The 23667-nt window shown below is 43.1% G+C and overlaps 3 protein-coding genes across 8 annotated transcripts; all 3 read right to left on the reverse strand.

Annotated features, from left to right (window-relative positions):
* Window positions 1–174: 174 nt before the first annotated feature.
* TTC19 (tetratricopeptide repeat domain 19) lies at window positions 175–9570 on the reverse strand. Of its 6 annotated transcripts, XR_013585815.1 has the most exons (12): window positions 9060–9568; window positions 8400–8491; window positions 6769–6879; window positions 6151–6189; window positions 5121–5177; window positions 4923–4984; window positions 4736–4830; window positions 4459–4613; window positions 3914–4076; window positions 3241–3435; window positions 2632–2680; window positions 175–1423 (listed from the first exon to the last, which is right to left on the reverse strand). XR_013585815.1 is itself a non-coding variant. In XM_078597991.1 (11 exons), the coding sequence occupies exons 1-10, from the start codon at window positions 9436–9438 to the stop codon at window positions 3290–3292; spliced, it is 1299 nt and encodes a 432-aa protein (XP_078454117.1). In that variant the 5' UTR covers window positions 9439–9568; the 3' UTR covers window positions 175–1423; window positions 3241–3289. The 6 variants fall into 6 exon arrangements, 5 of the variants coding, with proteins under 5 accessions (XP_078454117.1, XP_078454115.1, XP_078454118.1 ...); XM_078597991.1 differs by lacking the exon at window positions 2632–2680; XM_078597989.1 differs by having other exon boundaries at window positions 175–2680.
* A 1006-nt stretch (window positions 9571–10576) lies between these two features.
* LOC144720881 (uncharacterized) lies at window positions 10577–15274 on the reverse strand. Its single transcript, XM_078597995.1, has 5 exons — window positions 14929–15274; window positions 12926–13031; window positions 12631–12737; window positions 12012–12184; window positions 10577–11329 (listed from the first exon to the last, which is right to left on the reverse strand). Exons 1-5 carry the CDS (start codon window positions 15041–15043, stop codon window positions 11051–11053), a joined length of 780 nt encoding a protein of 259 aa, XP_078454121.1. The 5' UTR covers window positions 15044–15274; the 3' UTR covers window positions 10577–11050.
* Window positions 15275–17994: 2720 nt separating this feature from the next.
* On the reverse strand, window positions 17995–23607 carry HROB (homologous recombination factor with OB-fold). The gene is made up of 10 exons (XM_078597994.1): window positions 22899–23607; window positions 22055–22114; window positions 20673–21752; window positions 20469–20549; window positions 20212–20349; window positions 19666–19774; window positions 19354–19439; window positions 18794–18928; window positions 18442–18577; window positions 17995–18328 (listed from the first exon to the last, which is right to left on the reverse strand). The coding sequence occupies exons 1-10, from the start codon at window positions 22962–22964 to the stop codon at window positions 18273–18275; spliced, it is 1947 nt and encodes a 648-aa protein (XP_078454120.1). The 5' UTR covers window positions 22965–23607; the 3' UTR covers window positions 17995–18272.
* Window positions 23608–23667: the final 60 nt, after the last annotated feature.

A 23667-nucleotide genomic window follows, 5' to 3' on the forward strand; every position in this document is an offset into this window, starting at 1 on the left:
CCAAAAAACTTTTATTTTTTTATGTGGAGGGGCAGCTGCAGCATGTTCAAGCAATACAATTACTGTGGGTCACAAACTACTGGATAGGACGCGCTACTTCGCTTTTCTTGCACTACCAGTGCCGCCCCGTGGTCTATACAAACCATGTCAATAAAAGACTGACTGTAACCATGATGTTGTTCAATGTCTCGGATTTATTTCACCGTGAAACACAAACAATTAAGAAAATTTCATCATACATTTTACTTGTGGTTTTCTTTGTGATAAAATGTACTGTAAACGCCCAGTACTTTATTGACTTCCCTTATTACGATCGGAGTTTTTTTGCTCCCAGCCTTGTACAGTACAATGCAATGTCTCTTGGTTCATTATTTTTTAGTGACGTGTGCTGCTCAAGCCCATTTTATGTTGCGTTCGCTCTCTGATCCATAGTTCGGTGATTAGGGAAAAGATCAAAGGGATGTTTAATCGGCCGAATGTGATGCCTGCCGTACAGAGTAGTAGTTGTCATGATTGTTTGTGGTGAGGAAAGGGTTTTGAAGAGGCGGCGGAGAAAGCAGTGAGAAGGCGAGGAGTTACTGACCGTAGCCCTGCGACCTCCGCAGCCACGTTTATGATTTCAGCGAAAGAGGCAAAGCTGGTAAGTATTGCCGAGTGAAGAAAGATCAGGGTGAAGAGAAAAGTAAATCAAGTAGGAATGACCCAAAGGTAGGAGAACTGACATGATGATGTATGCCGATCAGGAGCAGTGGATGAGTAGGATAGGTAGTCTTCAAGTAGGAAGCTGGAGGTGGCAAGACACTGCAGCAGGTGATGCATTGCTTGGAGAAGCCGGAGCTGGTAGCTGGCGGTGGAAAAAAAAACACTGCTGGCGATGGTGGGACACAGCGGCGAGATGGTGGCAGTGCTCTGCTCGTGGTCGCCGTAGGCGTCGACCAGCGACCACCAAAGACAGCCCAATGTGCAGGCATGGCGCCCAGACGGCCGCAGTGCGCAGCCCAATGTAGGCCAAGGCCGCCGAAGACGACGTGTCCAAGATGTAAAGAGGGAAGTAAACCGCAGTCAAGAGCAAGCACCAGGCACAGCCCTGAAAGGACAGCTCAGAAACTGGCACTAACAGCCAGAGACAGCAGAGCGCAAATGAGCATAGGTGCCGGCAGGCAGGGATGGAGGCCCAAGATGAATGAGCAATGGTGGCCGGTGGTACTGGTGGCATGCTGGCAGGAATAGGAGATGCCCGCCTGTAGCACAGATGGTTGGAGGCCATGGAGTGTGAGCTGGGTAGACACGGACCGCCAGAAGTGGCGGAGGCCCGAGAAGGGTTGGTGGTGCTTCCCTGTGAGCAGAGGTCGCGGAATGTGACCGCGGGAAGGGGTGGACCGCCAGAGGTTGCAGAGGCCTTGGCGGGGTTGGTCAAGCCTCGCTGTATGCAGACACCGTCGCCACCGACAACGTATAATCAGAGATTGTGCTAATTAGTGTTCATTTTATGCCAATACACCATAAATAACATGCTAAGACTGGGTGTCAGAATGCATCGATTCATCAATATTAAATCATATTGATATTGTTCTTATGAATGATCTCCATATTTCCAGCCTCCATCCCTGGCATTAAAGTCACCTCAAGGTCATGCATTGGATGGATATATTTTTTTCTAACAATTTATTTTAAGTCTTGAAGAAGACACACATCCACAAATCACATCATTATCCCCCTAAACCATATAATCTTAAACCCTCCGGGCATCATAGTATCATTTTAAACCTCAAATGCATTTCCTCCTATCACATTCCCATCATCACATAATCATCATCCAAACGCATCACATCCTGATATTTTAACGCATTGAATTGTATCATCTACATGCATCATTATCTCTCCAAATCGTGATATCACCTGTTCAAATCATCATTACAAATTAAATGTCATATACACAGTTATTGTGTAGTTTTTGCCTTATATCAGCAGTCTCAGCCACCTTTAGTTTATGCCCTCCGAAATATAAATACAGTATAGAGCAGTACCCATCCCTGCATTAGTTATTAATTATATCACTAGAGTACACTGCCTAACATTCAAAGTTTTATTTTTTAACATTTTTTATTATTGTGGTTACACAGTGCTTACTTATTTCGTATTAGTTTGACCCTTCCCAGGCTTGTGTTTATAGAACTATATTGTATTTATTATAATTAACCATTGTACTGGTTATCATCTTTGAATATGTCATTCATCAAGTGGATGACTACTGCCTGCCCTAAGGTGAGCTGAACTCAGGGATGCTTGCCACAGTGGTGGGTTGAGACCCATTAAACATCATCATGATGACCCAACATTACCATTACCATCGTGCATCTCATCATCCCTATGACATCACCATAACGCTGATCACGGATCTTATCAGCATTGACTTCACCTTCATGCATGTCATTCTCATATTATTTAATTCTCATAACACCTGTAATGTTATAATAAGTTCAATGATGCATGGGGATACATGTCATCATACACATCACATCTTCATCTCGCATCATTTCATAATAATTTACATCATCACCCCCATGCTTCACATCATCTATAAATAAAATGGAAATTTGTGAATGTGTCTGTTCGAAATGTTTAGCATACTTGCCAACATGCAACAAACTTGAAATTGGGCATGTGGGTAGCTTCCAGACTGTACACAATGCAAAAAGTATAAAAATAGACTTTTGTATTTTGGGGGGGGGGGGGGGCGCAATCATGGATATATTTTGCATGGCAAGTGAGCGGTGACATCACATCTGTGATCTGTGATGTCACCCGCATGCGGCAGCGTTACGCAGTGTGCCTGCTGACATCACACACACACACATCCCCCCCCCCTTCCACGTAAGCCGTGCATCAATCCAACACAAGAATTCAAGTTTCGGGCGAAGCCGGGTAGTAAAGCTAGTAGATATATATAAAAAAGTAAAAACACTTTGAATGCACTGGATGTTTTAATATACATCATTAGCTCAGAATGTTACAGAATTTTAGCACTTGCAAATGCCATAATGCACATGACACGAAACAATTAGGAAATATATTTTCAGATTTTAATACACTAAACATTTACAGTAAGTTTTGTGTTTATATTACACTTGGAATGCCCTTATTCGTACAATGCAAAGGATATGAATGTGCAACGAATTATTTACTTTTCAAAATGTCCAGCGTGTTGCACACACAACACACCCAGTCTCCTCCACTTACTGTCGTGACTTCAGATGCAGCTGATAAATCACTTCCACAGCCACTGTCCTCACACTGCTGCTATCTGTGCTTTTGCTCTTCTTTTCTGCAGTTCATCGAGGCCCTTTCTGACCTCTTGAGCAGTGATCGCATCCTTTTGCTTCTCCGCGAACTTCAATGCCTTCATGTACATGGCCTCGGCCAGGCTGTAGTTTTCTGAAGTCAGAAAAATAGGAAAAGAACTTTCAAAAACATACCAATATTGACATTGCTTATCGCCATTAAATATTAATGAGATGCAATTCTTTTTTGTAAACTATCGGAATGGAATTTTTCCAAAATGGAGCCTTAACTAAGTCTCAGTTGATTGGTGACCATCATGCAAAAAAAAAAGTTGTAGGACTACATGGTGGGCAGTAGAGAAAAGGCTACCAAAATCCATTTTACTGTACTATATTCAAACATCTATGCTCCCCGCCTTGACTAACACCAACCAGCATGGTGAGGTATGATTAAATAACCCCTTTGGCTGACAAGGCATGGGAAAGCCTTAATCCAACAGTGAATTGACAAACAGCTGTAAAATAAATTAATCTGTCAACCATCATCATCTGGCTATCTTTGAAACATCCCCCATTCCTACCCTGTTGTGCCACCCTTTTGCGTCACGTCTCGTCATGCCCTGTTACCGCGCCTTGGTGAAGGAGGACCCCGGCGTGGTTCAGGAAAACAGTGGGCTGCTCCGGATGCTCGGTCTCCTCGGCGATGATGGATGCACGCCCTGACAACTCCTCGGCCTCGGCGAAGCGTCCCAGTGCGTCCAAGGTGGTGGCCAGGTCACTCATCAGCACCACTGTCTGAGCAGCAGCAGCACAAGTAACATCCAAGTGTCTTAGCTGTGGACAGCATTGCTTTACAGATTTTAACAAATGCGCATTATCAGGGGTAATACATGATAACTCAACGTGGTGAATATATTCGAACAGAATAAGAACATTCGTAGCATATTTACGTAACTAATTAGAAAATGTTACTTCTGGTGAACAATTGTACTGTACATTCGCATATATGTTATCTCCCTTCCTTAACCAGCACTAAGCAGTATTGTTCAGTCTGGTCAAATCACCTGCATGACCCACACGGCATGGGGAGGCCCTCATCCAACAGTGGATTGACAAAAAAGCTGTACTGTACACGGAATAATAATTTTTAAAGATCCTCCACACCAAACCTGGTCACCTGTGGGTGCTGATCCCCCTGCACCTCATGTGAAATGGCCAGGGCCTTGACGTACTGCTGGCGCGCCAACTCCCAGTGACCGTTGGCCCGGAGGTAACGCCCAAATGAGTCGAGCGTCATCCCCAGCAGCAACCGTGTGTTGGCCTTGTACTCCTCTGTACGCACACACAAACCAAGGCACAGGTATGAGCACATCAGTGGCAAGCGTGGAAGATGGGTGTGGGCGGTCAAAATCCACTTAATATTTAGTCACCAAATGCTGCGATTCACAACGTGCCTGATAAACTCCCATCAGTCACTTCTGTCAGTCGCACAAGCTTTTCCTCCATCAACTTCACACACCACTCATATCCAAGTACTGCAAGCTCATTCCTGCAGTAACAAAGACATCAGAGATGTAAACCCATTGACACTGGTGGTACTTAAATGTCACATAAGCCTGTGTTTTCAGAAATCGTACTCACTTGCCCTGCATAGCGTAGATGGCCGCAAGCTTCAGCGATATCTCAATGGCGGCATTATTGTCCTAAGTGCAGAATAACAATATTCACTTTCTTACAGTGTGTAGTGATCAGAATAGTAAATACATCGCCCAATATCACTGCAAATGAATGGCATCATTGTGGTGTGTGTGTGTGGTCTAAGATAATCCAATTTGATACCTTCTCAACACCAGAGCTCAGCATCAAACCCAATGTGGCTTTATACAAGGTCTCAGCCTAAAAATAACAAAAACGTGCATTTCAGATTTTTATATTATTTAAACATTCCAGTCATTCAATACAACTTTATTTTATAAACCACCTTATAATACATTAATATAGGGGTGGCAAATATCCAAGAGTAAGGGACAATTAGTAAGAATACAGTAAAATATATGAACACCTACCTGAAGATTTATCATAATTTACACAAAAATAAGTAACTAAGCAAAACAGATTTCTAAAGAAACTAGAAGCGATTTAAAGTAAAACACTGACCCTAGGGAGCCAGATATAAATTTACAAAGTCTACTCCACTTAATTAACAACAATCAAAACCCTCAGTATTTCCTGCTTTTTTATTTTCACAAAGGCTATGCTTTTACATTTTTGTACTTGAAAATCATGGTTTTCCAACCTGCACTTATGTTATAGGTTTATTTTTAAATGAAAGATTTGCTTACGTATGTCATTTGAACTTCTTTCGGACTGTAATTAGTCCGCCATGCTAATCGGAGGTGTGGAATAGTTGATTATGAAGAGGTACTGAGATTATGGATATATAATAAAATATTACATTGGCAGTCGTGGACCACAAATTAAAGAAAAGATAGAAAGAACAGCTGTATATTTAGTTTAGACCTAAAATCGGGAGAGGATAGTGGCTGATCTAAGAGTTGCTTGAAGCAAGTTCCAGAAAAGGAGTGCATTGCAGCTGAAATACCGTTCCCACGTGTATATCTTTTTATGGATAAAAGGAACAACCAAATAAAAATCAGAGGATCTCAAATGCCACAGGGGATATGGGGCTTCCTTTATTCGTGAGGTATGCAGGGACCAAGGTTGTGATGTGGTCAGTAGGGTGAAAGCAGAATTTTGCATATTATTACACATAAATTAAGCATTGAAGCATTATACATATTTAAGAATGTGTACTTAATTAACTGAATTGACACGATGCTCTACTGCAATGGGAAAATCGTGTACTCACAGAGTCCAGCTTTCCTGCGAGGAAAGCTACATTGGCCATCTGCACACAAAACACAAAAATCATTTATTTACCCAGAAAATGTTCACCGAGTCAGAAGAACTTTTTCTCAGATGAGTCCTGCATTGAGATGTTGGACTTCTAAAGAGTTGTTTGTGGAAGAAAACTGGATTTTCTGGAGAAAACCCACACAAATAAGGGAATAATAACACTCAAAAATCAAGAAACAAGATCACAGACCCACCTGTTGTTCCACCATCATCTCTTGGCAACCTCGCAGGTTTTTGAGTTTCTGTGTGATCTATCAACCTCTAACTTTAAAATAATTTATCACAGGCATGTGCTACCATACCCAGCATAGCAATCATGAAGTGTCAATTGTGATCATGATAAAATAACCAAGGTGCATACACATGGGGCATGTGTGGGCTACACACCTTGGGTCAATTATAATTGTAATTGTGTTATTCATAATGAACTGGATTTATAATGTAATTGTTATGTCAGCTAACGGTGTTAATGTACTTGACTCTAGGTCTGTGTGCTTTAAGTGGGTTTACAGTCTGGAGCTGGTCAAATACAACCATGATACAGCTGTGGTTAAAGCTGAAGTCAGCTTACCAGGTCATAGGTGTAGATTATTGCATTCGTGTGCTTCTCCTCCTCAGCCATAAACAGTGCCTCGTGCAGCTTCTTCTCTGCACCCTTTAAATCCTTTTTCAGCACACAAAGCTGAGGCAGCACAAACACAAGTACACACATATACAGAATGGTAAAAATGCTGCCCTGAAATGCTACTGCTCACGTCACTGCTGGCAGAAGGGCCTCCACGTGAAGAAGCGCGAGAGAGCCTAAAGCAACATTCCCAACCTGTGGTCCGTGGACCCCTGGTGGTCCGAGAGGCTATTTCAGGGGTCCCATGGAAAATTAAAAACACGTTCCTTCGGAGTGGGCAGGTAGGAACTTGGTTGGACAGCCCATTCGTGCACGACAGACGGACAGACAAATAATCCCTGGTGGGCAGTGTGGAACTGTTGTTCCTACCTGTAAAATAACATCCTCAATGGAGAGGTGAATGAGGACCTCTTTTACAAATTGTTGCCTATGCGTGCAACTGCAGAGGCTATTTTTGAAGTTATGAAAGAGAATGGATATTGATTTGTCAACATGTATTGGAATAAGCACTGACGGGGCTTGTGCTTTGAAAGGCCAACGCAGTGGGGTTGTTACTCGTGTTAAAGCTGTGGCACCATTCGCAAATCCATCCACTGCAGCATCCACAGGGTGGCTCTAGTTAAAAAGAAAATACCTGCTGACCTGCAGACGGTTTTGGAGGAATCAGTAAATTTCATCAAGGCTCGACCTTTGAATTCAAGAACATTTTACTTCTCTCTGTGACGAGATGGGTAGTGATCACTGTCAACTACATATTTCTTCATCCTGAAGTCCGCTGGCTTTCTCGAGAAAAAAGGTACTTGCACACCTGTTTGAGTTGCCTGGTTAAATGAGGATGTTTCTACTTGACTAAGTTTGAGTTTTCACATTGCTTCAGTGATTTTCCTTGGTTAGCTAAGTTGGCCTACTTGGCAGATGTTTTCAGCCAACTAAATGGGCTCAACCTATGACTGCAGATAAAAGCCCTGACTGTTCCAAGTATAGAACAAAATAGAAGCTATAATCAGGAAAATCTGTGGTCCCGTCGACTTGATCAAACTACGGTTCATTTCCAAATGTTCAGATGTTGTTTGGTCACACCGGCAATGCAGCTTCCAGACGAAGAAAAATGTGACATTAGGGAACACTTGCAAAGCTTCAAAGTACAGTTTCACGAGCATTTTGCTGTCCCCCGAGTAAAAAAGAAATTACTGAATTTTCACTGCTTTGTGAGCGCTGATAATGACGTGCTCACAAATCTGACATCGAAAGCGCAAGACAGTCTTACATAATTTTAATATGATGACGATTGCTTGTGTTACGATCGAAACGTCGTGATTTATTTTATTTTATACCTACGTGACTTTACCGAAAGAACCAAAGAGTATGGATTCCTGCAGTCACGAAAGCTTCAAATCAAGCCATTAAACAGTAAAACGCGACTTATAGAATCTCTCCATTTAAAAACGTCCATAAATGCCTTCATAAACCCAAAATGTGGCCACGTATTACTAATCCATTGCCACCATGAATGGAAACGGCACACCAAAGTGTAATTTATCAAGGTTGAGTTGCGCAAACCGGTGCGGTTATTGTACCTTTGCTTGTTTAAGCAAATGAATGATTTTCTCCTCGGGCGTCTTCTCTTCGTCGTCTTCGTTGCCCCAGAACATTGACAAGAACGACAGACCTACGCCAAGTGTAAGAATTAACACCAGCAGCAGCTTAACACCCCCGACACACGGTGCAAATGACGCCTGTGTATTTAACATTGTATTCTTGGTTCTTTCTAACTTGTATAACCCCTTACCACAACATCTCTCCCACTTGAGCAAACATTATCTTGCTGTAGCTTTCACACCTGATGACGATTGCTTGTGTTGCAATCGAAACGTGGTGAGAATGTTTTATGTTTTATTTTTATTATTGTAGCTTTTCCCTTCTACGTTACTTTACCGAAAGAACCAACAACATCCGCAGCCACGAAAGCTTTAAATCGATATTTAACATTGCTTTTTTCTTCTTCTAAACGTGGACGTTTGCATAACACGACGTCTACATTATAATTTGCATCGATGTTACTGTAAGTTGATGTCGCAGTGCGGTCAAAGCAAACATTCGTGACCGGCAACCCGGTCACCGGGGGGTTGTTTGACCATACTTCATCGAGCTGTAGTCAGTGCAGGTTGGTAAACGAAAAATAATAGTGCAACTTAAAGCTTTTCTACAAAAAGTATCCCACGAAAGTTGCCTCTTACCGAACACAGCAGCGACGGGCAGCGGCGCATTAAAGACCTTGCCATCATCACCACCACCACCGTCAAATCGCCACCTATTGTTATTAGTGTGACCACTCAACAATAACCCATTGTTCCTCACATTCTCTTGGGCTCCACCACTGGAAGAAGCTTTCAAGTCAAACGTTCCCTGCGACTCCCCAGCGCAGACGACGACGCGACCCGGGGTCCGAATTCCCCGCGGGGGCGGCCTTGACCGAGTGCAGCTGCCGGGCAGGGCGCTCAGGAAAGTCCGTAGGCTCCCGCTCAGGCCTACTCGACCGGCCAAAACCAAAAGTGAGCGCGGCCTCCCGCACTTGGCGGTGGAGGCCAGACTTACTAAAACTCTCGTCGTGAACATTGCGTCAATGACATACACGTTAAATTTTCACTATTAAATCCAGTAGAGACGATTTCGTAAGGTTATCGGAGGTTAGAACCAGCGAGTATGTATATTGTATTTGGTAGCGCGTATAGGTAACGCTCCGGATATTTTGAGAATGTGATTGGCTGTCACAGAGGGGCGGGGCTAACGGCCAGATTGTATTTGATAGAGCGCATGAGCAGCTTCAATGTATCTCTTGACAAACGAGGTGAGAGATGGTGTGAAATCTCGAATTGAAGTTTTCGGGACTGCAGGGATCGATACTCTTTGGTTCTTTCGGTAAAGTCACGTAGGTATAAAATAAATTATTTTAAAAATAGATGGTGTGACATAAGAGCGCAATTATTACGTATGAACTGTGGTTTATATTTTAAGAGGATAAAGACAAATTGTCAATTGTAGAGGGCATTGAGTGAAGTCAGCAACATGTTTTGACAAGTTTACATTACCGACTCATTGTAGAATGTATTTTCACGACTATACACTACATGTACTATCAGCATCTTGATAGGATACAAATAAATGCATACGAGGAAATCTTACAGACAGCGGTGCATTAGGTTTTTACCCTTTCAACTGGTACAAAAAACGGACACCTTTATACAAGGCATCATGTTTGCAATAACCACTGGTAAAGGAGATATTTCATAGCGGTGCATTACTCTGTCCGAGAATGGCCTCTGAAGATGACATCACATAACTACTTCTGGAGGTCTCTTCAATTACCTCTTATCCACACAACTCCTCACATGTCCCTGCTATGCAGGTGTTCGTCTTCTGCAAATAAATACAGATTTAGTCCTGGGAGCAGGAAAAAGCCAGAGTAAAAAAAAACTAAAGTTCGGGCAGCTTTTGGGGGAACAGATTTAAACCGTCAACCAACTCCACTCGAGATTCCGTTTAAATAGCCCACACCAAAAAAAATTCCGAATCTTTATATATCCTGGAAGAATCCGATGAGGTATAAAGCTCTTTTTCACAGACGCCTATTTAAACCCAGGAGCTCAACAGTGCTGGCTGAGTGCTCTGAAATGGTATTCGCCCACTGAGCCACCTGGCCACCTCAATAAAATACATTTCCAAGGCAAATTATAAAATACACAGTAGTCGTGGATATAGCGACAACATTTTTTATTTTCATCAACCAAGTTATCGCAGTAAGAACATACTTAAAACAGTCTTAGTTATTCAATATTGGTTTGAGGGGTGCGCAAATACCTCCCCGATATTATGTCAATCAGTGAACTCTCTAAATGGTTCCATAAATAGCCAATTACAATTGTTCTGCTTTCCTCAATCCTTAATGCACTGCAGTCTCAACTAAAGTTACTAAATTATCTTAAGTCTTCATTTTCAGACTAGTTAATTTCATCTTTTCATGTTCAGTCATGTTTTGGTCTTTAGATCACAAGTCAGTCATGCTGAATGATATGTGCCCACTTATAATCATCTTTGAGCAACGTAAAACACACTTTATTGATGAGTATTTCCATCACTATATTCATAAACAAAATTAGCACTGCGGGTGCCTCCCCATGGGAATGGCCCACGGCACCACAACCGTGGGGATGTCGCTGGAAACTTGTCATCACCAGGGGCTGAATGGGAAGAGCACGGGCGTGCGCTTTACATAGGCGCGGTATGCGGGATCGAGACCCCAACGCCGCATCGCCTGCCGCTCCAGGATGGGCACGCCGCTCACGTGCGACAACAGCAGCCACACGAGCAGCGGCGATGCGGCACTCAACCACTCCCAGCCAGACAGCACCGACGAGGCTGACACGAAGAGGCCCAGCCACTGCAGGATCTCACCCACGTAGTTGGGGTGTCGGCTGTATGCCCACAGTCCGCTTTGGATAAACTTTCCCTGTATGGAATGAACAAATTAAAGTTGTAGGTTAACGGCACGCGTTAAGGTGCTATGTGACTTTTGAAGCATCAAGATTTAATAATTATGGGGTGGAGTGGTGGTGCAGTGGTTAGCACATTGTGCTATGATGGCAGTGATCTTAATTCAATTGCTGGCCACAGCTAAAAGTCTCCTACATCAACCTGCATTGGCCAATGTGAAGTAAGGTAAAAAAAACTGCCATGCCCAACACAGCTTGGGGAGGCCATCATCCCAGTAGTAGATTGAAAAAGCGTTGTGCGTTATTAAGGAATCAAAACATTTAATGTGGCTTTGCCTCGCACTGTAGTGCCATCAAGCCAATAATTTTCAATGCCCCTGCAATGACATGACAAGAGTACTCATCATCACAACTTATTTTTCTTTTCATTTAATATTTTTAAAAAATCACCTCAACAATATTCATCCATCATTGCAAGCATCTTAACCGCACTAATTGGGTACTAGAAGGGATATTTTACACTTGGACATACTGTGTTTCAATTTGTGGCTTGACATAGGTATCTGAAAGTCATCTTTAGCCCTCAAGGAAAAATATTCCTCACACCTGCACTATAGGTCCAACATTGGATGCTAATGATTGTGTACTATGTACACACTGACAACAACCCTAGGTGACATGAGAGAAAAAGAAACGCACTACGTTATTGGGGTCGCTGCGGAAGAAGGACTTCTGGTGATCGGCAAGCATCTCCACGGTGAAGCCGAGAACCCACACGGCCCAACCCAGATAGTCGCGTCGTGTCAGCGGCGAGTCTTGCTTCTTCGTGTTAACGATGAGCGTGGGCAGCAGCGTCACGAACACCCACACAGCTAGACCACGACCATGGATGGAACGGACAGGGTAAGAACATTATATACTTTGGTGTTGTTCTGGTATGTCTAGTTACTTGTCTGTAGGCAAACTATGATACAGCCTTATCTCATCGCATCAGAAAAAGTGTTGGCACACTCACATTGCTAGACTCTGACCAGGGATTGCAGAAACAAAGAACATGAGCACAGTGTCGTACTGTGGTCTGCTTGGTTACATACCTGCAGGCACGCTATTCTTATGCTTAATCAAGCTTCACTCGATTAAGGGTCTGAATTGTCAAGTTACTTTTGGAGGCAACTGTAACACTCTTTAAATGACACTGCCCATTTGCTCAAAGTCCAAGATAACGCGGCAAAAAAACTGTGTTTCTGTGCTGAATATGGTGTTGTCGTCTGATGCCATGTTGCATTGAGTTCTGGTGGACACATTCCCAGCTGGGTACCTTGCAATGTCCAGAACATGAAGAAGATGGACGGTTTGTCTCGCACCTTGTCAAAACGGCTGTCCTTCCCCTCGCGAAGGATTCGCAGGAACAGATACATACCCAGCCTTAAAACAGAAACATCAGTGGCATTAAGTTTATGACTGAGCATGTACAACCTTCACTAGTAAATGTGTAATCACCTCTCAATGAGGCTGGTGGACTAAAATAGACTTTTATTTATGTGAAGACGCAGAATAGAGTTCTCCTTATTTCCCTGTATAAAGCGACATCACATATGAACAAATGCACCCACCGGAGTCCCCAGACGGACACGAGACCACTCTGGATTTGCTGGCGCAGGAATTTGGTGCTGCTCCATTTCCGGCTTAAGTACGTAAGCAGCAGAAATGTACCAGAACCTAGATAAAGCAGCATCCACAATGTCAGGGCATAAGTGCAAAAGGATTAAAGAGGAGCAATGGGGAATGAGTTCATAGAGATTATAGTGCATTAAATGACATTTAATATAATGTGACATACGTACATGCTAATGCAGGGGTGGGAAACCTATTCATTACCAAGGGCCACATTTACACATACAGTACCTCAGTTGTTTTTTGTCATTGCATGAAGTCCTCGCACTTACGTAAGTGACTGAGCGTGTTCAAATGAGAAACATTGTTGCCAGGTCAAACATATTCCCCTCTAATACCCGATTTGTGCAGCTAAGTTGCTTGCGGATAAATATCGTTGATGAGTCGTTTTGAAGTGAGACACTTTTATGTGTCCAAGGGCCGTATGAAATTAAGTCATGGGTTGTATGGGCCCAGATCATAGGTTCTCATCCCACAAGGTGCTGTGGGATTTCTCATGTATTGAAGCTTAAAATGTATTATGTATTTTGGTTGAACTTAGTTTCTTCACGTTAGGAACAATTGATGAAACATTTTAAAACCTAATTTTTATACTGAAAATACTTAGGCTTTGCATTAGTCTTTAGAATGTGATAGCAGCTGTCCATGTGTATGTGTGTTTGTAATTTTGCGTAAATATTGGGATGTTCCTGCATTACAGCTCCTACAGATCAGCACGTGGGCCTCTTTATTTAACCACAGGGCGTCCTTTAATACGCGCCAGCTACGACCAAATCATCCGGAATTATACCGTCAAATCTCAGAAGCTAAGCAGTGTTCGGATTAGAGACCATACGCATTATACACATAGATGTATAAAACTCAACCCATTTGTTTATAAGGTGTTCTTGGATGCAGAATGTGTTATAAGCTACACGGCTACTACACGTTGTGTATACAGTAGTGAAGAAAAATCCATTGTTATTCCGTACTTAGAAACTACCACGTCTATGCCCTCTTACCTTCACCAACCCGAATTGACCATCATGGTGAAGTATGGTCAAAACTACCTCCACTCCTACTCCTCTCATGTCTCAATCTTAATAAACTCTCATCTACATTAATAAACACGGCAGAGTAACTCTACTCGGTGATCAACATTCACGCTGGAGAAACAAGAAATGTATCTTCATAAAGTATTATTCTCGGCCATCATCAGCATTGGATAGATCATGGCTGATGATAATATTCTCAACAAATTGGAAGTGATCATTAACCTACCAGCAAATAAACTCTGTAGCGGTGCGCTTCCACGAATTTTGCTGGATATTGGGCGATGGACTAAAATATCTTAATTCTGCGAAAAATGTGTCCATTAATGCTCCACAACAACGCACGAGTTTGAACACCTCTGCAGAAGACAAGACGAAAAGACACAATCACCTCCATTGTCCGTGCCAGGTCCATCACCCCATGTCATAGTCATTACCAACAAAGGGATTCACATCTCACTCGATATATTCCGAAACTCTGCGAGCTAGGCTTGCTTGGGGTTACCGGCGTAAGGCACTACGACTAGAAAAGTCACGCATGATAAAAGTAACCTACACCTGTCAACCCATACGGTTTAACTGTATTATTGTAGAGGGAAATTGAGTTTTCAGGTCCATACAGCGTACAGCCGTTTCAATACGGGGGGAAACAATACATGTTGTCTATTTGTTTGTGTTTCTCCCTTGTGATGGGACTTTGCAGGATAAACTTTGACACGGGGTGACCAATAAGGTCTGAATTGGTCTGTAATAAGCTAGGCACTGCTAACTGGTTGACAGGCATGGTAACCTAATAACTTCAAGCGGTTTACCAACAAAAAAACCAGACTGATGCATGGACTACAAATATAATTCACCGGACAAGCATTCTAGCTGTAAAACAAAGCAAAGTTTAAGCATTACCATCTCACCTGCGGCATCAAAGAAGACTTCTGTGCGCAGGACGATTGCCACCAGACCGAGGGCCCATTGGACCCCAAGGTCCACCCCGGCGCAACGCAGCAAAACGCTGCCAGCAGGGCCCATGCTGGGGCCACTCAAAACTCACACAAACCAAATCGTGGCTTTGTGAAGTAAACCCGCTGCTGTTGTGGTTGTTGTGCGAGTGGCTAATGGCAGTGCACGGTTGTGTAACTGAAGTTGCATGCGTTCCCGAGACTGCTTTGTCGCGTTTAACGATGTCACGTTTAAAGGGGGTTGAGAGACGACGTTAACAGTTAACACCCCACACACGAATGTTGCGGTCGGACAAAGTGCGGTGTTCACGTGCCCCCTAGAGGTCAACTAAAGATGTCGTATTCTTGTGTTGAGCATCACTTGTTATGATGACGACGTACGTCAATCAGTACGGCAAGCTATCACGAGACTAAGAGCGATAATCCCATCGATTGCTTCTGCCTTGTCATGGAAATGTGGAATTACCACCGCTGGTTGTGAACATATATGCCCTCTACTTGTTCCGACCACGGAAAAGATCAGAACAGTGGCAATTTCAATTGATATTGGATTCCTCCATGAGGGCGTTATGGTTCAGCACTATAATCACACGCCACTTTATGTAACGTACTTGTATCATGTAGTAGTTAGTAATCATAATTCACAACCCTTTGGCAATAAATAATGTTCAGGCCTCCACACGCCATGATTTATCAAGCGGGTTGTTTGACGATATCTATGTTGGTGTCGTGGGGGAAAAGCCGGTTAAGATATTCACTCTCCACTGATATGTGGCCGCTTCCCCACCACCAGACCCCCTTCCTAACCCCCACACACCCTCGATGTAGATGTAACAAAATATGTAAATCACATTGCATGCATTTATTACACAAGTGAACATGCACAGATTAGTGTATGATTAATAGTTGATAGGGCGTAAAGCCTGGGTGGTCTGTACGAGCTTCAAGAAAGCACCTGGCTGCGAACTTGACACCATGTGCGACCGCTTATCGGGTGTGATGGCACATTCCTGTGGCCCACCTCTTTGGAATTTAGAAGTTTGTGGAGCATGTCGAGATTTCTGAAACCTCCAAATCCCCTCAGGCTTAGAAGTGGCCAGATAACAGTACAAAAAATGGGAGGTGAACCGGTCTGCGCAGACCTTTCAATGCTGTCCCAAAGTATGCGTGGAGTTTCTTTGGGAACTCTCGTTTCTTTGCCCTGTATAAAACACTCCTTGAGATCTGGCACTCCCATTGCCTTTTAGAAGGCATTGCTGACAGGTAAGACTGCTTTCTAAAATATAGCTCACAAATTCAATGTTGTTGTGCTATTCCTCAGTTTCCATCTGCAATGCTCCATAATTGATAAACATGCGGAACCCCTCTCCTGAAAATAATGTTGAGGTACTGAGGATTTCCCTGATAAATGACAGAGTATAGTATTATTACGAACCACAGGAACTAAAATTACTCACTCTCAATTAAAAATACGGCAGGCATGTCCAGAGCTAACCTTAAATGACGAGCTGTAAATTGCTTTAGCTTCAACAAAAGATGTCACTTTAATCACTTCAGTAAGAGTATGTTTATGTTGCTTTTCAAGAACATGTGCTTATCTCATCAACAGCATGTAATTTATAACATACCATTAGTAAATTTCGATTTAAAGCTTTCGTGACTGCAGGGATTCATCTTCTTGGTTCTTTCGGTAAAGTCACGTAGAAGGGAAGTAATAAAATAATAAAAAATAAAACATAATAAAATAATTCTCACGACGTTTCGGCTACAACGCAAGCAGCCGTCTTCAGGTGAAGAATGAGACACTGCTAAGCTAGGAGCTTATATATAAGCTGGGTTGGAGGTGGAAGAGCGCCTTAACAAAAAGAATGTGCATATCAAGATGAATTTAGCATATTCATGGAAAATGCGTAGGTGGTGGGCGGGGGGGTTTCAAAGTCATATTATGCCCATGCATTATGCAGGATCAGCAGCACCAAGGGAGGGTGCAGGGAGTAGCATTAACAAAGGAAAGGAATGTTAATAGTATGTAGCTGCAGTTACTAAACAACCACGTAGAAAACTAAAGTATAAACTACATAAAAAAACTAAAGTATAAACTGCATAGCACCATCAGTATACTTACTATACTCTACAATAAGCTGAGTTACTAACAGCAAGTAATACATTACAATTCTACGTCGTAAAAATGATTACTTGCTGTTAGTAACTCAGCTTATTGTAGAGTATAGTAAGTATACTGATGGTGCTATGCAGTTTATACTTTAGTTTTTTTTATGTAGTTTATACTTTAGTTTTCTACGTGGTTGTTTAGTAACTGCAGCTACATACTATTAACATTCCTTTCCTTTGTTAATGCTACTCCCTGCACCCTCCCTTGGTGCTGCTGATCCTGCATAATGCATGGGCATAATATTACTTTGAAACCCCCCCGCCCACCTCCTACGCATTTCCCATGAATATGCTAAATTCCTCTTGATATGCACATGCTTTTTGTTAAGGCGCTCTTCCACCTCCAACCCAGCTTATATATAAGCTCCTAGCTTGGCAGTGTCTCATTCTTCACCTGACGGCTGCTTGCGTTGTAGCCGAAACGTCGTGAGAATTATTTTATTTTATTGTTTTATTTTTATTATTTTATTACTTCCCTTCTACGTGACTTTACCGAAAGAACCAAGAAGATACCATTAGTACATTTATGCAAAACACGTTGTTGCCAGTACGTTGTACTGACGTTGCCAAGTACAGTACTGTAGTAAATTGTTGTGGGAAGCTTTCTTAGCTCGAGTGAAATGCAATACGAGTCACGCTGAAGAAAGTTGTTTTCATTCATCAGCTGTAACTTGTGAAGCACCTCAACATGACAGGTGACGACACCATAGACATTAATAAACGTGGACATGCTTTATAGAATATTGACTATAACGCCAACAAATGTATATTCCTGGTATTGCTGCTGTAACAAATGACAAAAATGACCATGGTCATCAAGTGTGTATGATCTTCAAATAGAAGCTCAAACGAAGGGAAATAATGTAATAAGTGACATAAACAGCATTGAAAGTACACAGTATGTGTCTGTCTGAGCATTTGTTAAAGAATCAGTCTACTGCCATGACTGTAAATCAAATGATATTGATCTTGGCAAGTGTAACCAACACAGCATTTTTTGTAATGCAAATTGAAAAAAAGCTAAATATATAAGAAGCATATCCACAGACAGCACTTTTCAATCTTGATTGACAGCACTTTTCAAGTTTCGTGATTTTGTAAGCACTTGGTCTTCTTACACTGCATTGTCAGAAATCTGCAAACGCATCCTCTGGAAGGTCTTCCAGAAAGCTGTCCAGATGATCTGTTTTCACACGCACATACACACACATACACTTGAGTTACACTTTTTTTGTGGCCACAAAATCATTGTAGCTCAAAGGGAGGTCTAATGTGGCATTTGTTGCGATGCATTACCCAAGCCCGAGAGATTGTCATCCGTTTGCCGTGAGCCTCCTTTCATCTCTGTTTCTCCTCGCTCCGTGACTGCTGAGCTCTCAGCCTGAGTTTCCACTACCCCAGCTGTCACCTTGTGGATGCTTTCTTGAGCAAACTTGAGACAGGAGACAAAATCTAAAAATTACGCTACTTTGTAAACAAGCATAGACACACTACCAGTATATATATACTGCCAGAGCACCTTCTATGGACAATGTACATTATGTAGGTCAAAAAATAATTTGAACAGCAGTTTACACATGATGCATACACAATGTTCCACATCTCTTGATTTGTGTCGTGCAAGTGCACTTTGTGTTATTCTCTTCACCTGGGCTACTTCACCGGCTGTTTGTCTGCAGCTCGAATTGGTCTCGGTACAGCCTTCTGACATAAATATCCGCACCACATTCCGAGGAGTGATGTTCAGGTAGTGGTTTCTGCAGCTTGGGGACAGCACTCCCACCTGTCCGTTCACACATACACACACAAGTAGTTGGTACTGCAAGCCAGGAGGTCCACTTGACAGCAACGTCATTGAAAGAAACCCTTATGGGATGTATTCATATGACAGCAGTAGTTTCAAAGGACAAATATTTCACCATTCTTTGCAAATTCAGAGCCATTAAGATATCCTGAGGTCTGAATGTGACAACAGTCTAGCAGTGTGCTTTGTTAAACATTTATTTTCCTTACTATTTAGTCAGTTTAATCATGTGCATGTGTGTGATATTTGAAATTGGAAAAGTCACATTAGCATTTGCAAACTCCTCAAGCTGGAGTCACAAGTGATGACTGCCATGACCTGTTCACAGCTTGGTCTACTCCTCAAATACATTCACGTATGTCATATCCTACGTAGCATTCCTATTTGTTCAAATGCATTATTACCTGCTGCAAGTGCAACACCACACCAGCCCTCAGTTGTGACTGATGCTGCTCAACGAGCTGCCTGTGGATGGTGCCATGCATCTCTCCTGCAGGCACAAAATACATCTTAAACTCAAAAACGCACAACTCGCTCAATGGAGCAGACAGTGGACTTGATTTTGCAATGCTTTAGTGTATGGAAAATGTTGCTCGTTCCTTTGTACAATGCCTCATATGCACGTTGCCCATAAGTACTTGTTAACTACATAATGTTCTGCAATATGCACAGTGGCATCACAATAAAGACACGTTTCATGTTTTCAATGTGATTACCAGTGGGGTCTTTGAAGACGGCCTTTGCATCACTGCCGGTTTGGACAAGAGATTTCAGTAGGATGCACATGGTCGGCACCTTTCCCTTTGGCAGCTGCTTGAGGCTGGCCTGAACAACAACCAATGAAAATAATTGTGTGCCCTGACATTGCTCACACAAGTGCAGGCAGATGGCCACCTTCAAGATAAATGTAGGTCATATCGTGTTGTGAAATGGGTGATAACAGATTACCAGAATCCACATTTTGTCCCACAAAATGACGGATCACTTGAGTTAATACAGTGCCTAGGTTACTGCTGGATGGACAAACACAATGGTAGTTGAATAATCTGTGCCCAAAGGTTTCACTGAACTTCATAGGAAACCAATATCAGCACCGTGAGATTTTAACGGCTTCTATAAAATCAAAAAAACATTGAAAAGTCACTGACACTTTCTATTTCATCCCCTGATGAATATTTTGTTCAGTCGTGGTCATTGCAGGTTATGGACATAACAGAAAACTCATGCCACACAACAAGTATTTTCTCCAGAAGCCGCAGTACCTTGCGGAGCACCATGATGATGCTGTGCGTGCACAAAAAAGAGGAAGGGTTCCTCTCATCGACACCCAGTGCTGCTTTCATGGCAACCCACGGCCCCCGGCCAAAGTCTTCCTCAAATGATGACTGCTGTGAAGAGGGCTACAGAAAATGTATGGAAGAGTTGAGAGACACATGGCTCCAGCAAATCATGTTGGGAACAATGAACTGCACATTAGAAAAGGAACAGCATGTGCAGTGGTTCTGCAAAGAGACATTACCAATGAGCTAAGCTTTGCGATGGCTCCATGAGCTGGGGTTTGTGGAGCAGAAATCATGATGTCATCCATTTTTCTGCTCAGCTGTTGGAAATGTTTGGATGAAACAAAAGGATTTGTTAAAGTACATATTTTCTGAAAACTCTAGAGCACTAATATTATTATACACAAAAACACATTCTGCTTCCGTAATGGCAAAGAAAATACCTGTTGAGGCAGGAGGCCAGCAGGGCCAGGGAACCGGCGTGCTTTCGGCACTGCAGAGGAAGCAGCAGGTGAGGGCCGGGGAGTCACATTGTTGGAGGCCGAGACGAGTTGCACGAGTCGGTTTGTGATGAGCCACGTTGGAGTAGTGGCTGCCGAGCGCTGTCCCGATGCACTCGGGTTGTGGAGCCTTATCGTGGGCGTGGTGGGCAAGCACGGATTTGCTCCATGGCCCTGAAAGAGATGGCCTCTCATTTGACCACGGGTGAGCATGGGGGAGCTGCAGACGGCGAGGCCCCGAGATGATTGCACAAGTGGAGAGTTTGTCATGGGAGTTGACGGCCTGTGACTTGCGATTCCTACATGCGGACTGGAAGATCTGTTCTGCTGCTGCAGTCCAATGTGAGATGGTGCAATCTGCGTTGAAGATGGCCTTGGCTGTTGAGGGGAATTCGTCCAAACGGCACCCTGCATCGTGCCAGAGTGGCAATTTTTTTCTGAATCAGCAACTGGAACAGGGTTTAACCGTGCAGATGCCATAAACATCACCGATTTCTCACTGCTCTCATTAGCAGGTCCTCTTAACCTCTGAACCGACACCTTGCCTGACCCATTATGTCCAATGCTTACCGTGCTCTGTCGAGAACCCATCTGAACACTCTCCAAATTTGATGCCATCCGCAGCTTCTTTGCAGGTGGGACAGTCATAGTCCTGACACTCAGACCAAAGTCAGAAGCTTCACGGGAACCCAAAGTTGGGCATTTCGTGGTTTCACCTGTTGCTGCCGTTTCTTTCGCAGCTGAGTTTTCTCTACCGTTAACATCTAGTTCCTGAGTGAAGTTCAACCAAACTTCATCATCCAGGTCTGAAAAGTCCACATCGCCGAAAGGATCTAGTGATGCCACACCCTGGCCCACATCATCAGCATGGATTGCGGAAGCTGCGGGGCCTTGGTGGTTGCTCGTGGATGGTGTCACGGTCTGCACAATGGGTGGATGCATGGCTCCACCAGTTGAGTTGCACATCGGCCGCCCTCCACCAGCAATCCGCTCTTCCACGTCCACCAGCATCGACATGAACTCCTGTAATTTTATCAAAGCACATCATTCAGCATCCTAAAGCAAATTAATTATACTGTTGATGCATGTGGGCTTGGAACACTGTGAAAAACAGACACCAAGTCACATGAATGTTTTGACAAAGCAAGAAGGGAGTTATTTTGGTTGTCAGATAAAATTGCCTATTTTTGTTTTAGGCCCGTCAGCAAAACATTTAACCCTTTTTTATCCCTATCAGAAACATACTGCTGGCTGATTTTTTAAATAATATTTTCAAGATTTGCAGTTTTGCAAACAGTCTGCTGAACATGTGAGGAGATGAATACCTCATCTTCAAGGTCGAAGTCCTCAACCCCCGTGCTGAACATGTTTTTTGTGTCCAGAGTCTACGAAATAAAACATCGTTAATAATACAATATACAATGCTCAAAATGTCCAAATAAAACTGTATTACGGCAGCGCATTATCAAAATTAAGATTCACTCTTTTCTTACTTAAATTAATACTCACACATGAATTGGAGAATATACACAAGTTAAATACCTAATTTAAACTTAAAAGAAAAGTGAACATTGGTACGACATTTAACTAGAAGGGAAAGAAGCCAATGGTCCAAAACAATTCTATTTTATTTCACCAGGTAAGGTCCACTGAGTTATATAGCTATTTTTCATAAGCGACAAATGCTAACTCAAATTGCCTTATCACGTGAATATAGCACCCAAATAATATGAACGTATGTTTATAAAACTTTCCTCAATTACTCCAATGTGAGCTAACGGCTTTTGCTATTCATCTATTGGACTGTAATGTTTAGAATCAATGTGGGAAGGCTTTCCTGTCAGGTTTATTCGGTTGACATTGGGTACGGTGCATCTTAAAATTAGCACATTTAGGGGAAGTGGTCAAGCAACGAACACATGGAAATTGGACGGAAGCGTGGAGATGAAACGGCTGGCTTAGAGGTTAGGACATTGCCCTGCAAGCCCAGAAATCTAAGCTCGGCTGAGTAATGTCTTAATCGCTCCTGGCGTTAATCACCTTCACCAACTTGCAGGGACCAGCGTGGTAAATGGTCAATCGCCGTATTGAAATGCATAGGGTAGCCTTCATCTCGCTGTGGATTGACAAAGGACTGTAATGGGTGGTGGTGACGGTGTCGGACCTCACCATCGCACGCAGCCTCGACTCTCCGTTTCCTTCTGCTCCTCCTACTCTTCTTCCTCCGGATATCATTCATTCACTTAATCATGGATTCACCGATTCAAACTACAGTATAATGCAATCCTGTATCCACTCACCTAACTATTCGATTGTATGCATTTGTTCATTTATTCAAGCGGAGATTCGCGTACTCGTGAATAGATTAATCGATTCTCTTCTCCCGCACCTCCGATGAGCAAGGTCGGCTACGTGCGGTGCGAAATAAGTTCAACGCACGGTGCCATTCATCAAAGCGCTGTGCAATGATCCACTTAAATTGAGAATTATTTATGGGGCAAACGCGTTCAAACTGCGGCCCAAGTCAAATATGAACAAAGGCAACAATAATAAGCACACAACGCACAATACGTTCGCTTAAGAACTTAACACACGAACGCCAGGCCTATGTTTACTGTGCAGTACAGTATAACACCCAAGTACAGTACAACACTCTTAAGCCTGCTGCATTACTTACTTTATCACATTTATATACAAACTATGCATCACCGCCGCTGCGCGTTAAAGCGCCCCCTTAGCACGGCCTGCGACGACAGTTAAACAACAACAACAACTGTAATTCGCTCGACAATAGCGAAGTGTGAAGTCGCCGCGGCTGCACGCACTGCGGATTCGTAACTCCCCGCCAGCGAGCGCCGCCGCTACCTTTGACCCCGCCGTGACGTCACTTCTGGCCACGCCTCCCTTCATGACGTCACTTTTGTCCACGCCCCTCCCG

This window comes from Lampetra planeri, chromosome 10 (genome assembly GCF_965212315.1).
Source record: "Lampetra planeri chromosome 10, kcLamPlan1.2.h2, whole genome shotgun sequence".
NCBI lineage: Eukaryota > Metazoa > Chordata > Hyperoartia > Petromyzontiformes > Petromyzontidae > Lampetra > Lampetra planeri.